Here is a 14,151-nt window from a genome sequence, read left to right as displayed (position 1 = left end):
TCTTTTTATGCCACATTGTCTTAATGCAAAAAAAATGCATTATTTTACTCCAGAACATGTTCTTTAAAGAAAACTTTGACTTATTTGTCACAGGGTGATTGCATAAATCAGTGTTTTGTTCAGAGTTTCTGGGAAAACCATACAAAATTCATAAGATTGAAATAAGTTAGTGGCAAAGAAAGTTCCCTTTCCTTTGCAGGGGAAAGAAATAAAGGTAAAAAGACTGGTGGTTACTTTGAAGGAGGGCCAAAAGCGTAGGATTGTGAAAGCTAAAAGGAGAATGAGCAGATAATTGTAAGGTGAAAAAGGAAATTCGTAGACATCTGTTATTTATTATCAAGGTTATTACCTTAAAGTTCCAAGTTTCAGCAAGGTTAAATATTTAAGGACAAACCATTCTAAAAACACCTGAACATTGGATAAAAAAGAAATTCAAGGCAATTTGAAAACATTTAGCATTTCATTTTTTTGTAGGTAAAGGACAGGAATTCCAAGAATGTCTTCTAGAAATAGATTCTCTAAGATTTGTAGCTTGTTTCTGAAAAGCTGGTTTTATTTATACTGTTCTATTTTTAGCTAATGTCTGTTTTGAACAAAAAGTCCAGCTACATATATTACTTTAATTAGTATGATCATAATAGTGTTCACAGTAGAGCAAAATCTTTAATGTAGCTATTATTCAAACATTTTAAAAGTTATCAACATGAAACTTGAACTAATTACCATCAGATGCAGTTGTTAGACAAAGGGCTTGTTCTGAAATCTATATTGTTTAGAGTTCTGCCTCTTTTTAACTTGGAATTGTCAAAATTCCATATTTAAGCAAAATGATCTCAAACTATGAAAGGTATCAACATTAAACATGTAATACTTGTTTGTCATGACAAGGAACAGCTGTGAAACAATGGCCATCACTGAGTTATACTTAAAAAGGTTATGACCCTTTTTATCTTAGAATTTTTTCCAAAATTGCTTATCGTAAAATGATGTCAAAACTAATCTGAAGATACCAGCATGAAATTTTGAATACTTTAACATACATTTTGACATTGCAGTTGTTAGATGAGGGGCATTATCCTGAAAGCAATATTTTAGCAGCTATGACCCTTTTTAACTTTGAATATTAAAAAAAAAAAGGTTTTTGACAGTCATTACCCTTTACAGATGAATGTTAACACCTCAGTGTTTAAAGTCACAGTAACATAAACAGTCTTTTCAGTGCTTAGTCAAATTTTGATTTTTCGTGCAACTTTTTTTTCAAGTAAAAACAACATTGTTTATGACATTTTAAATAACAAGTTTATACCCCAGCACTTTCTCTTTTGGCTTTAAAACACAGCAAGTGTTCAAAAAGTTTTATATATCTACTTTACTTGGCTTTTAATCATAAGCTATTGTGATTGTTTTGAATAGAAACAGTGAAACGAGATAATTTAAGTTTAGTCAGCTGGTATGGAGTTGTTTATTTTCAATACTTCAGGGGGCACTTTGCTTTGAGTACCTTGTAAAACTATAAACAATTGTTTAATTAAAGGCCAACATGAAGTTATATTGAGGCTCTGATAACAGTGCTGATAAAACAAAGATTAGACAGCTTAAAAATACACTTTAATTTTTTTGCTTCTGCAAAGTGAACATATTAATATATTAAATCACACCTTTTTTGTTTTAATGTAATTTTTTTTTTTCAATGTACAATTACATATACAATGTACCATAAAAAATGTCTACTGGAATCATAGATTTTGTAGAGGACATATTGCGAATATCTTTGTCACTCAACCATAACTTTACAAATGTTTACGGACCATTGTCAGTGTTGCATGCAGCTTGATTAGTTTACAGATAAAGGTTACGCTAAGAGGTTGAGGTATGTGGTCAAGTGTAAATTTTGGCTTCTGTCATATTGCTTGGTGGAATTTGAAATTACTGCAAGTGGCAATGTTGGCCATCATACTAATGTCCCACTAAAAACCCAAGTCTATTTCTTGATTAAAGAAGCATCAGGTCTGCAAGAGAAAGGTCACAATTATAAGTCTCAAAGCCAGAGGATTTTTATCCATTACAAAGCTCTGTATTATATCCTTTATAATCTCTATAGTTGGACATCTGATACAAGTCTTACTAAGTTGCTTATTGTAATTTATCTATGTACCAGCTAAAGATATGAAATGCATCAGCAGTCCGATTTGTTTGGCTGCAAATGTTTCTGGAGAAGGAAACATTAGAAATAATGTTTCTTGTCAGGGAAATAACATTTGGAATGTTTCTGGAGAAGGAAATGGTATTGGGATGGTATAAGAATCTCATTTTTCATCTTGTTTTGGCCTAAACAGAATATAAGTAACCTACTTATTTTTCACATGTCGTTGAGTTTAATCAGACCCCAGTAATAAATTTGGATGGAAATGAGACAGTAGGAAAAGAGGACTCTATGTTATATGGCTTTGTGCTACTTGACCCCTCCAACAAAATTGAATGGTTTTCAAAACAAGAGACATACTGTTTTGGAACCTATACTTCTATTTTTATCATATATAAAAGGAGGGTAAATTTATGAAGTATTTACATTGGATTTATGTACATAGTAGATAATAGAGCACTCTTCTTTTAAAACAGATTGTCTTAAAATAAGACCAAGTGTTCTTGACATTGGTTAATGCACCATCTTGAGCTCAAAATAAAAATAATGATTAAATTGAAAGAAAAATCAGCTAACAATATTTCTGATTCAAATGTATTTATATATTTTTTGGATGTGGGTGTATTATAATTGGATTCACAAGTGAAGATTTTCAGACAATTAAAAGCATGTTTAATTATTGGAAATAAAGACCATGTGATAAACCAGCCAGCATACATATCCTGCTATGCAACATCATCCCTTTTTCTTAATTTATAGAATAGATCTAAGATTTAGAATTTGTACACAAGTATTTAAAGAACATAGCTTGTTTCCTAATTTCAAATTTAGACTACTTATTATTTCAAAGAATGTTATTGGTATACAAATTTTACTCAAGTTTACTTTTAAATGTTTTATTATATAAATTAGGGCATATGAGGTTGCTGCCTCATACTTCTGTACTTTTTACATAATTATACAATGTACCATAAAAAATGTCTACTGGAATCATAGATTTTGTAGAGGACATATTGCAATTATCTTTGTCACTCAACCATAACTTTACAAATGTTTACGGACCATTGTCAGTGTTGCATGCAGCTTGATTAGTTTACAGATAAAGGTTACGCTAAGAGGTTGAGGTATGTGGTCAAGTGTAAATTTTGGCTTCTGTCATATTGCTTGTTGGAATTTGAAATTACTGCAAGTGGCAATGTTGGCCATCATACTAATGTCCCACTAAAAACCCAAGTCTATTTCTTGATTAAAGAAGCATCAGGTCTGCAAGAGAAAGGTCACAATTATAAGTCTCAAAGCCAGAGGATTTTTGTGCCCCCACGTTAGTGGCGGGCATTTAGATTTACCCTTGTCCGTACGTCCGTCATTCCATCCGTCCGTCCGTTCACTTTTGTGTTGCACGTAACTCAAAAAGTATTTGACCTAGAGTCATGAAACTTATTGGTATACAAATTTTACTCAAGTTTACTTTTAAATGTTTTATTATATAAATTAGGGCATATGAGGTTGCTGCCTCATACTTCTGTACTTTTGGCAACCTTTATTAACTAAATGACTTTCATATAAATTTAGTAGTTAGATGCTATTGTATGGTTGTTTCTAACTTTGGATTGAGTAAAGAGTTATTTGGTTTAGGGGTCAAGGTCTTAATTGCTAAAAATAAATTTTACTTTTTGCTTGTACAGTCTGCACTTAAGATACGGAAGTTTGTTGAAATACATTTAAGACAGAATTGTGCAGATTCAAGGTCTTGGCATCAACAATTTTCTTGTTTGCAAAATAATGCGGTTTCCTTTCCACTTAATGTCACAATATCCGGAGAATTTACTGTACATAGACACAATTAAAAAAAATACTGTGGTCAACCAAGCTTTCATAAGATTCTTTGAAAAATGGTAAAGGCTGCGGCCTTTGTATGTTGCATGAAGTAACTCTTCATCATTAAAATTAATTTTTAAATTAGTCTGCTATGAAAAAGATATTGTGCATAAAAATGTGCTTACAATTAATTTTTTTCAGGAATCATTGTTACTTTTAACCCTTATTGAGATGGAAACAAAAATAATTAGCCTTTGTCACCAGTATAAAGCATGGACAACCTGTACAATGCAGTCTGACCAGGCTCTATAATGATTAATGACTATGTTTGAATATTCAGTTTGATATCCCCAAAAGAATAAAGGACAGTTCTGAAAATAGAAGCTGAACGAGTCTATTTAAGTAATAGTTAAAATGTAAGAATATCAGACAAGAGCGGATCAATTGCACCATTTGTAGTTCCTATAATCAAAGAGTTATTATCCATCAAGTCTTACCGGTCTCTTTACTGATGATAACTCATTTTGTTTTTTGATCTCCAGATCCCTTGAACTTTTAATGGACAGTTTCCAATTCAAAGCAAGTTAAGAAAAACCCATCTGCTTACCTGTTGCTATGAAAATTAGAACAATCGGTGTAATAAGCCAGCTCAGTGTAACACCTTGCATGACAGTTTGGTAGACAATAGAGCAGTCTTTAATACCAAAAGTCCTCTTGATTCTACTTCCGCGGGTTTTATATGGGCAAGTTAATAATTTGTTGCTACTGTAAATATAAATCTGGAATCAAAATGTTAAGTAATTGCTTGCACGTGGATGACTGAAACTGTCGTAAGCAAGTTAGGTAACTCTTGTAAGCTAGTGGTAACTCGTGTAACCTAGTGGTAACTGTTAACATTTAAAGCATTGTTCCTTTCACCCTAAGGTAGATTATTAGTTAAAAGAACCATTAATGCCATTTATTTTTAAGTTTTTGTTTCGTGAAGGAAATCTGATATATAATGTTTGTCTTTCTTTGAAGAAATATTCCGTAACAAGACTTCCTCAATTTGTGGTTCATTTATAAAGTTCAGACCAGTAGTATTATACATGTATAATGTAGAACAAGAGGATTCCTTTAGCAACTTAGATGGTATTGCTCAAATGTTTTTAATTTTTTATGCCCGGCGTTATAAATTGGCTGGGGCATATAATGTTACCCCATTCCGCCCTTCTGTCCCTCCATCATTCCGTCCTTCCATCATCAGTTTCCATTCATTATCTTGGTAACAGTTGCACATATTCAACTCAAATTTGACATATGGATATATCATAGGAAAATGCAGGTCAAGTTCAAATTTGGTCATGGTTCGATGATTTTTGGCAGTTATGCCCCTTTTGGTGAAATGCAGTTTCTGTTCATTATCTCCCCAACAGTTATGCACATTCAACTCCAATTTAAGATATGGATATGCCATAGAAATGTGCAGGTCAAGTTTGAATTTGGTCATGGTTTGATGATTTTTGACAAAGTTATGCCCCTTAAATTTAGAGAGAAGTTTCTGTTCATTATCTCCCAAACAGTTATACATATTCAACTCAAATTTAATATATGGATAATGTCACAGGAATATGCTGGTCAAGTTTGAATTTTGTCGTGGTTTGAGGATTTCTGACAGTTATCCCTCTTGAACTTTGAAAAAAAAACTTTTAATTTCTTTTCCTGATCTCCTCAACAGTTATACACTTTCAACTGGCATTCAACATATAGATACTTCTTAGGAATAAGCAGGCCAAGATTGAATTTGGTCATGGTTCGATGATTTTGTACAAAGTTATCTCTCTTGAACGTTGGAAATTTTTTAATTTTCAGTTTTCGAGGAAATGTATGCATAGTCATCATCTTGGCTACAGATATGCAATTTGCAAAAGGTTAACACTGAATACTATCCTGGCCTTGGCCTTTGTATAAAAATGGTTCATGTTAACATTGAAAAGTTGAAGGGCTTCGAACTTAATAAAAAAAGTTGTTTGTGCAAACAAATTTGAAACCAAGTATTATTTTATCATTTGAAAGTTTGGCTGCATGTGGGGGCATCCGTGGCATGACGGCACATTTCTAGTTTGGAAATTATTTTAGTTCTTTTATAAATTGGAAGTCGTAAATCTCATAATATTGTAAACTCTGTTACTCATGATATTTGGCAGCTGTTTTTGCTAAATGTGCACCTTTGGTATAGTTTTGGCTGACAGTATTTGACCTACATATTTGAATGCATCAGTTTTAAGATGGAATAATGTTTAGCAGACTTTAGTATAGTTTGATCAGTTATGCAAGAAAACCCCTTGAAGTCTTGTACCAATAAACTCTATGATAATACAAGGATTATCTTCTTTAGTGTTATCTGGAGTTATAGTCCTTTGTGAAAAACTTGTGGAATTGGAATTGTCAGTGCACTAAGCTGTGAAAAATTTGATCAATGAAATTTGTCACTTTATCTGATTTGTAATGTTTATTAAATAGGGGTCAATATTGTTTTTGTGTCTTTGAATTATGGCCATTTTACTTTTCAATGAATTGCTGTTTATATTGCGGCAACTATTAATTAAATAGAAAAAAAAGGACATGGATTATCCTAATTTTAAGTAATGAACATACTTATTTAAGTTTAAAGAATTAAATTTGTACATTGTTAATTTTAAACTGATAATTGTTTATTTTATAGGTTTGAGAATGAAAATGCTGAAATTCAGCTGCATAATTAGTATAGTGAAGGTCTGCATATAGATTTGTATAGTAGTTTGGTCCCTCCACTCAGATTTCATACCAGGAAGATATTATAATCAACCTCGTGTTTATTTATAATTTTTTTTTTATCAAGATTATGAATCAGTATTTTTTTTTAAATTGTAGATAACCGAATTAGAATAAGGGTTTGTAAGAACATATAGGATTAGCTAACTTGAATGTCTTAATAATACTTCCATTATCTTTATTGATCTTTTTTTATCATTTAAAATTATGCAAGGGACATTTTTGAGTGGCTAGTTTAGTAGTTGAAGTTGTACTTATTCTGATCTGCTGTGGTCCAATGCTATTTTAAAGAGGCTTAACAAGTTGAAGACATTGGCCCTCCACGTTGTAGAATTGACACTATGATAATGTTTATATTGCCTCCTATACATTTTAAAACACTTCCCTTTTAACTGCTCGACATCAGCATTATTAAATTGAATTTGATTTATTTACTCTTGTTGGATAAATGGGGAAACGTGATCTAGTGATGACCTTATTTGGCTATCATTATCTATTTGGACAGCTCAGGCTGTTATATGTACAAGAGCTCTTCATAACTGTTTGAATTTACTTTTATCAATGATGAGCTGTGAGATAGCGCCATGTGAACTTAATGTTTTCTCATTGATGTTTGAATAAGGACATTTGTTTGTTGAGCTGTACAGTGTTAATTCTCTGCCTAGTAGTGCAAGGTGCACAAGACCTGGAGCTAGAATACCATGGAATTTCATTGATAAAAATCGGTAAAATTAATTCTCCCTGGGACTTGAAAATTTAGAAAAATCAATAGATTTTACAAAACAAATGACTTTCAATGTAAATGTTTTCTTAACAAACTTCACATAGGTCATTTTACTGACAATAAGTGTCTGTTAATCCACAAGACATTTTTTGTAAATTTTAGTTGAGAGCTTCAATAAGGCTACATATCTAGCTGTTCACAGTGATTAATATTTGGAAGAGAGTTTTCTTCCCTCTGTTGATGTAATTAATGATGTTGACCTTGAAGATGACAAGGTGTCTTGTCTGGCAAGGTGACACACTGTCTGACTGCTTTATATAGCTAGTTCAAACAATAGCTCATTGACCAGGTTACAAATATAGGGTAAAACCTTCAGGGTAGCATTGTTACATTTCACATTGCGGTGGTCTCCTTATTGACAATTAACACTTGATTGGTTGGTAATTAGTGAATTAAGCTTACAGCAAAATTGTTGAGAAAATTAATTACTGTGGTGTAAGTATCTGGACAATTGGGCACCATTCATTTGTTTTACTTACTAGATCTTACAGCAATCAAAGTGCATGTAGGTCTATTACAAGCATTGTCATTTTTGCTACAATCCAACAATGTTATAATAGATTTATTACATGTGAGATGCTTAAACACCTCAATAAAATGAACATTGAATTTGTAAGTTAATTGAATGATGAATGATTTATAAGTAATAATGCAATATTATGTAAACTAATTGTTATTATTTTGACTTCAAGACAACATACTTAATTATATGTATACTAAATGCCAAAATGTAAGAGCAAAGATAGCTAGGGTATAATTATGCCCAATTAATGACTTTCTTGAAATCAAAATAAAAGCTTTTGAAAAATAAAAGCTTTTGAAGAATAGCATTTTTTAAGGCCTAATGAGGCCTTTGGAAATTTGTTAAAAATTAAAGTGAGAATAATACTACAGTTAACTGACCACTTATAACAATATACTGCTTATAAAGATAACTGTTGCTGCAGACACTCGGCTTTCAAATTGGTTGCCTTACACTGATATAACAATATTCAGATATAACAATATTAATCTGGAGCTCCCCTGAATATTGTTATATGAAAAGTTAAATGTTCAACTATAAGAGTTTGGATAAAGGGGACATTTTTGTATTGCAAATAAATTTTAACTTAACCAGATATCAGTGCAACACCAATTTACATTTTCTAATGTACCTTATATCTATAGGTTATTGCAAGAATTGACTAGAGTCCTTTATAACCAGGTTCTTGTGACTACTGTAAGTGACATGTTGCAGTAACTGAAAGAAATATCAACCTAGGTCACATATTAATCAAAGCACATAGGTCATTATCTTTTGTTGAACTTACTGTCAATGGTTAGAGGTCAGATTTGTTGCAGTACTGTGATGCAGCCAACAGTATCAAACGGATATGTCAAAGGAATAGGCAGATCAAGTTTTAATTTGGTCATGGTTCAATGAATTTTGGCAGACTTGTGCCCCTTAAACTTTGAAAAAAATAAGAAATTTTCAGTTTCCATTCATTATCTCCCCAACAAATTACACACATTCAACGCAAATTTAATATATTGATATGTCATAGTAAAGTGCAGGTCAAGTTCAAATTTGGTCATGATTCAATGATTTTTGGCCGAGTTTGCCCCTTTAACTTCGATAAAAATAAGAAATTTTCAGTTTTCGTTCATTATCACCCCCAGCAGTTGTACACATTCAACTCAAATTTGACATCTGGATTTGACATCTATGTCAAAATAATGCACAGGTCATTGTTTAATGATTTTTGACAGTTATTCCCCTTTAACTTTAAAAAAAAGTAGTTTCTGTTCAAAAAAAAAGAAAAAAAGATTGATTCTGTTAGTAATCTCCCCAACAATTGTAAATGTTCAACTCAAATTAATATATAGATATTGAATTTGGTAATGGTTTGATGATTTCTGACAGAGTAATCCTTCTTGAAGACACATTTCTGGTCTGAATTTAAAGTGTCATATTTGACAGTTTAGATTGAGTTTCTACATCTAAAAAATTAAAAACTGAACTTGGAAATATTTGCTTGTACTTAGAAATGGACTAAATTGCTTAAATAAGCACCATGCTTACTTCACAACCCAGTTTAAATTATGTTTTAACTAAACTTACTCTGAAACAAATCTTATTTCAGGACACAAAAGGAAAGAAAGCTGGACCAAAAACAACTAAGGTAAGTGAATATTTATAAATCCTACTTTTTATAGGCCTCTTTAAAAAAAAGAAACAAGACATAAAATTATATCACCCCTTGTAGGCAGGCAGTGTCAAGGCAGTTTAAGCTTTGACTAAAGCATATCTTCATTGAGATGGAAGGATTTTATACTTGCAGCAGCATGAGTGTCATGCACATGTAACTGGTGTTGAGGGTCCAGTCTTTCAGGTAAAAGGAAAAGTTAGTACACGGATAAAACCTCTACAAGCATTGAGGGAGTTTAGTATTATTTGGCACAAAAGATAACCATTGTCAGGTGATGTGTCATGTACAAAATTCAGGCCCCTGTTACAAAAGTCAAGGTCACAATTTGGAGTCGTCAATATATTACAATCATTATTATACCCCCAAAAACGAAGTTTGGGGGGGTATATAGGAGTCACCCTGTGGTCGGTCGGTTGGTCGGTCGGTCGGTCGGTCCAGACGTCCGTTGCATTTTCCTTGTCCGGAGCATAACTTGAAAACTAATGGTTGGAATTCAATATAACTACATACAATGGTCAAGCACATTGAGAGGAAGTGCAGTGCACAAGAAACATAACTCTATCTTGACTAATTACAGAGTTATTGCCCTTTGTTACTTTTCCTTGTCCGGGGCATAACTTGAAAACTACTGGTTGGAATTCAAAACAACTTCATACAATTGTCAAACACAATAAGGGGAAGTACAGTGCACAAGAACCATAACTCTATCTAAAGTAATTAGAGTTATTGCCCTTTGTTGCTTTTTCATTGCTTTTTTTTTTGTCCGTTGCATTTTCCTTGTCCGGAGCATAACTTGAAGACTAATGGTTGGAATTCAATATAACTACATACAATGGTCAAGCACATTGAGAGGAAGTGCAGTGCGTAAGAAACATAACTCTATCTTGACTAATTACAGAGTTATTGCCCTTTGTTACTTTTCCTTGTCCATGGCATAACTTGAAAACTACTGGTTGGAATTCAAAACAACTTCATACAATTGTCAAACACAATAAGGGGAAGTGCAGTGCACAAGAACCATAACTCTATCTAAAGTAATGATAGAGTTATTGCCCTTTGTTGCTTTTCCATTGCCTTCTTTTTTTGTCTGGACCATAACTTGAAGACTAATGGTTGGAATTCAATATAACTACATACAATGGTCAAGCACATTGAGAGGAAGTGCAGTGCATAAGAAGCATAACTCTATCTAAAGTAATTACAGAGTTATTGCCCTTTATTACTTTTCCATTGCTTTCTTTTGTCCGGACCATAACTTGAAGAGTTATTGTTGGAATTCATTATAACTTCATACAATGGTCAAGCACATTAAGAGGAAGTGCAGTGCATAAGAACCATAACTCCATCTTGACTAATTACAGAGTTACTGCCCTTTGTTACTTTTCCTTGTCCAGAGCATGACTTGAAAACTACTGGTTGGAATTCAAAACAACTTCATACAATGGTCAAGCACAATAAGGGGAAGTGCAGTGCACAAGAATCATAACTCCATCTTGACTAATTACAGAGTTATTGCCCTTTGTTACTTTTCCTTGTCCAGAGCATAACTTGAAAACTACTGTTTGGAATTCAGTACAACTTCATACAGTTGTCGAGGACATTAAAAGGAAGTGCAGTGCACAAGAGCCATAACTCAATTTTGACAAAATACAGAGTTACTGCCCTTTGATACTTTTCCTTGTCCGGAGCATAACTTAAAACGTACTGGTTGGAATTCAAAACAACTTCATACAATGGTCAAGCACAATAAGAGGAAGTGCAGTGCACAATAACTATAACTCTATCTTCAGTATTTATAGAGTTATTGCCCTTTGTTCTTTTTCTTTGTCTTTCTGGACTTATTACAGAGTAATTCAATTAAACTTCATCAATGGCCAACCATTGAAAGGAAATGCAACATACATGAACCACAATTATCTTTAATTGCCCACAACCAGAACACTATGTTTCAATTCTATTACAAGGTATTCTGTTACTAGTAACATCCTCATTTCCGAAGCAGACTTGTGGGGGTATTAATCACATTTAGTGATAGTTCTAGTTAAAGTACAGTTTTTAAGTGAATCTATCCTTAAGAAAGGAGTGCAATGCATATGAAAATTGTTCTTCAGTCGCTCTTTGACCTTTTACTGCATTTTTGTGCCCCCACATTTGCTGTTGATCAGCATGTGAAGTTGTGCACCTGGGTATTTTCATGTGGATATATTTAGTATTTTTAGAGTTATTGCCCTAAACTTAGTAAAATTTGCAATTTTCAACTTGTGTCACATGTAACGTAAAAACTATTTGACCTAGAGTCCTGAAAACCCACAGGAATGTTGCTCAACATGTTTAGTTGTGTACCTGGGTATTTTTGTGTGGATATTCTTAGTATTTTTAGAGTTATTGCCCTTGAATTAGTAAAAATTTTCAATTTTCAACTTGTGTCACACATAACTAAAAAAGTATTTGACCTAGAGTCATGAAACAGTACAGGAATGTTTTCAGTATGTGTAGTTGTGCACCTGGGTATTTTTGTGTGGATATTTGTAGTATTTTTAGAGTTATTGCCCTTGACTTAGTAATAATTTACAATATTCAACTTGTGTTGCATGTAACTCAAAAAGTATTTGACCTGTAGGCCTGAAAGTTTACAAGAATGTTGGTCAGCATGTGTACTTATGCACCTTGAGGTTTTCTTGTGGATTTTTTCAGTATTTGTAGTATTTGCCCTTTACTTAATAAAAGATTTTTAGTTTTCAACTTAGGCACATGTAGCCAAAAAAAAATTTGACCTAGAGACATAAGATTGACAAATCGGTGGTGTGGGGGCACCCTTGTCCTATGCACACATTTCTAGTTCTTGTCTGTATCATATCTGGTAGCTAAGGATTTTGCAGTTTTTGGGGAAAAAAGGTGTAAAGGTGGTATGAATGTTGAACATTTCACAAAGACTTCAATAATGTTTTGTTACATTTATATATAGTATGCAAGACAGTGATATGTATTAAACTTGAAATGGGAAATTAAATTTATGAAACCTTAATCGTCCATGGTAAATACCTTATAACATTCTTTTGTAGAATGTTGTTTCCAATTGCAGAACTCAATAGAGTTGTTTCACTATACATTTATGAACTTGGTGTTTATTTTTTCAGGTGTCTCCCAAGAAAGCTGCCAAGAAAACAACTAAAAAGGGCAAAAAGTAAAATCATCATATACTCGAGATAAACAATTGGACAAGCATTATAAGGAAACCAGAGCTAAATCCATTTTTATTTATCACAATTTGTGCTAAAGACTTCAGTTTTGATATTTTGTTTAATAAAAATACCATTTATTTCCATGCCTGTTGTTATACATTGTTTTTTATCCCTTATAGTATATATTTTGAGTAGGGAATTAGCCTCACCAAATGCAATATAACTTAGCACACAAGAAAGAAGTTTTAAGTATATTCTTATGCATCTGACAGTCCATTCATTCATCCAATTGTTAGTATTTTTTGTCTGCTCTGTATCTGTTGAACCAATGAAATGGAATTAAAACTTCTTGGCAGAAATGTTGAGCATAATACATTGGGCCGAGCCAAATGTGACCAATCCTCATGTCAAGGTCACAATTTTAGAATTTCGTTTTGGCTCTACATCTTTTGAACTACTCCCATATGTTACTTTTGAGGCGATGTGCAGAACGTAGGTTCAAAAAAGGCCCTACCCTGGGGTCACTAGATTTCAAAAAAAAGGAAAACCTATTTGTCTTGTGTGAAACTTAAGTGCACAGAGCTAAGATATTTGGTATGTAGCAATGTCTTAGGGACCTCCACAAAACTGAATCCAATTGTGCACTATAGGGTCAGTATTTTCCCCGCCAAGGGGTCATTTAATTTACATAGACCAATATATTGGAAAAAGACATTTAAGTCTTTGAAACTACAATGCCCAGAAATAAGATATTTAAGAAACAGCATCGCCTTGTATTGATATAAATCATGCCATTTGTGTTAATATTGACCCTCACTGGAGGTCACTTAATTTTTATATACTGATTTTTGAGTTTTATCAGTCACACTCGGTATCCGGTCCAATACTGCCATGTAAAGGCATTTTGAATTTCTTGTCACAAATGTCCACTATAATAAGATATATCATGGTCATGCGAAACAACCAAAACAGTACTTCCTAGGTCAAGGCAGCACGCAACATTATATGATAAAAATGTAGCCGTTTCATACATACAGGTATTTTCTAAATAACTGCACAAATGTTCACAATGGTGTTTTCTGTAACTAGACCCCTACAAGGTAATGGTCAACGCGTAGGGATTGCAGGTCAACCTTGTCTGGAGGGAAAATTTCGTGCCTTGTGCATGCCTGTCATTACATAAACGGATATTGCAATAACTTGGCGAAAATGCCGTTATAATAAGACGATTGTTGTGCGCAA

The 14,151-nt window shown here is 33.0% G+C and overlaps 1 protein-coding gene across 5 annotated transcripts in view; it reads left to right on the top strand.

The window, feature by feature from the left end:
- Positions 1-13,054, top strand: part of LOC132755480 (mitotic apparatus protein p62-like) — a 30,048-nt gene extending 16,994 nt beyond the window's left edge. For 2 of the 5 annotated variants that reach the window (XM_060746357.1, XM_060746360.1), the window contains exons 8-10: positions 200-299; positions 9,662-9,700; positions 12,865-13,054. In XM_060746357.1, the coding sequence (XP_060602340.1) occupies positions 200-292 (93 nt within the window). In that variant the 3' untranslated portion in view covers positions 293-299; positions 9,662-9,700; positions 12,865-13,054. The remainder of the gene's footprint in view (positions 1-199; positions 300-9,661; positions 9,701-12,864) is intronic. The other 3 variants (XM_060746359.1, XM_060746361.1, XM_060746358.1) reach the window with 2 other exon arrangements.
- Positions 13,055-14,151: the final 1,097 nt, after the last annotated feature.

This window comes from Ruditapes philippinarum, unplaced genomic scaffold (genome assembly GCF_026571515.1).
Source record: "Ruditapes philippinarum isolate M1 unplaced genomic scaffold, ASM2657151v2 ctg219_1_1_1_1, whole genome shotgun sequence".
NCBI classification, from domain to species: domain Eukaryota; kingdom Metazoa; phylum Mollusca; class Bivalvia; order Venerida; family Veneridae; genus Ruditapes; species Ruditapes philippinarum.
This window is presented reverse-complemented; position numbering and strand designations above follow the sequence as displayed.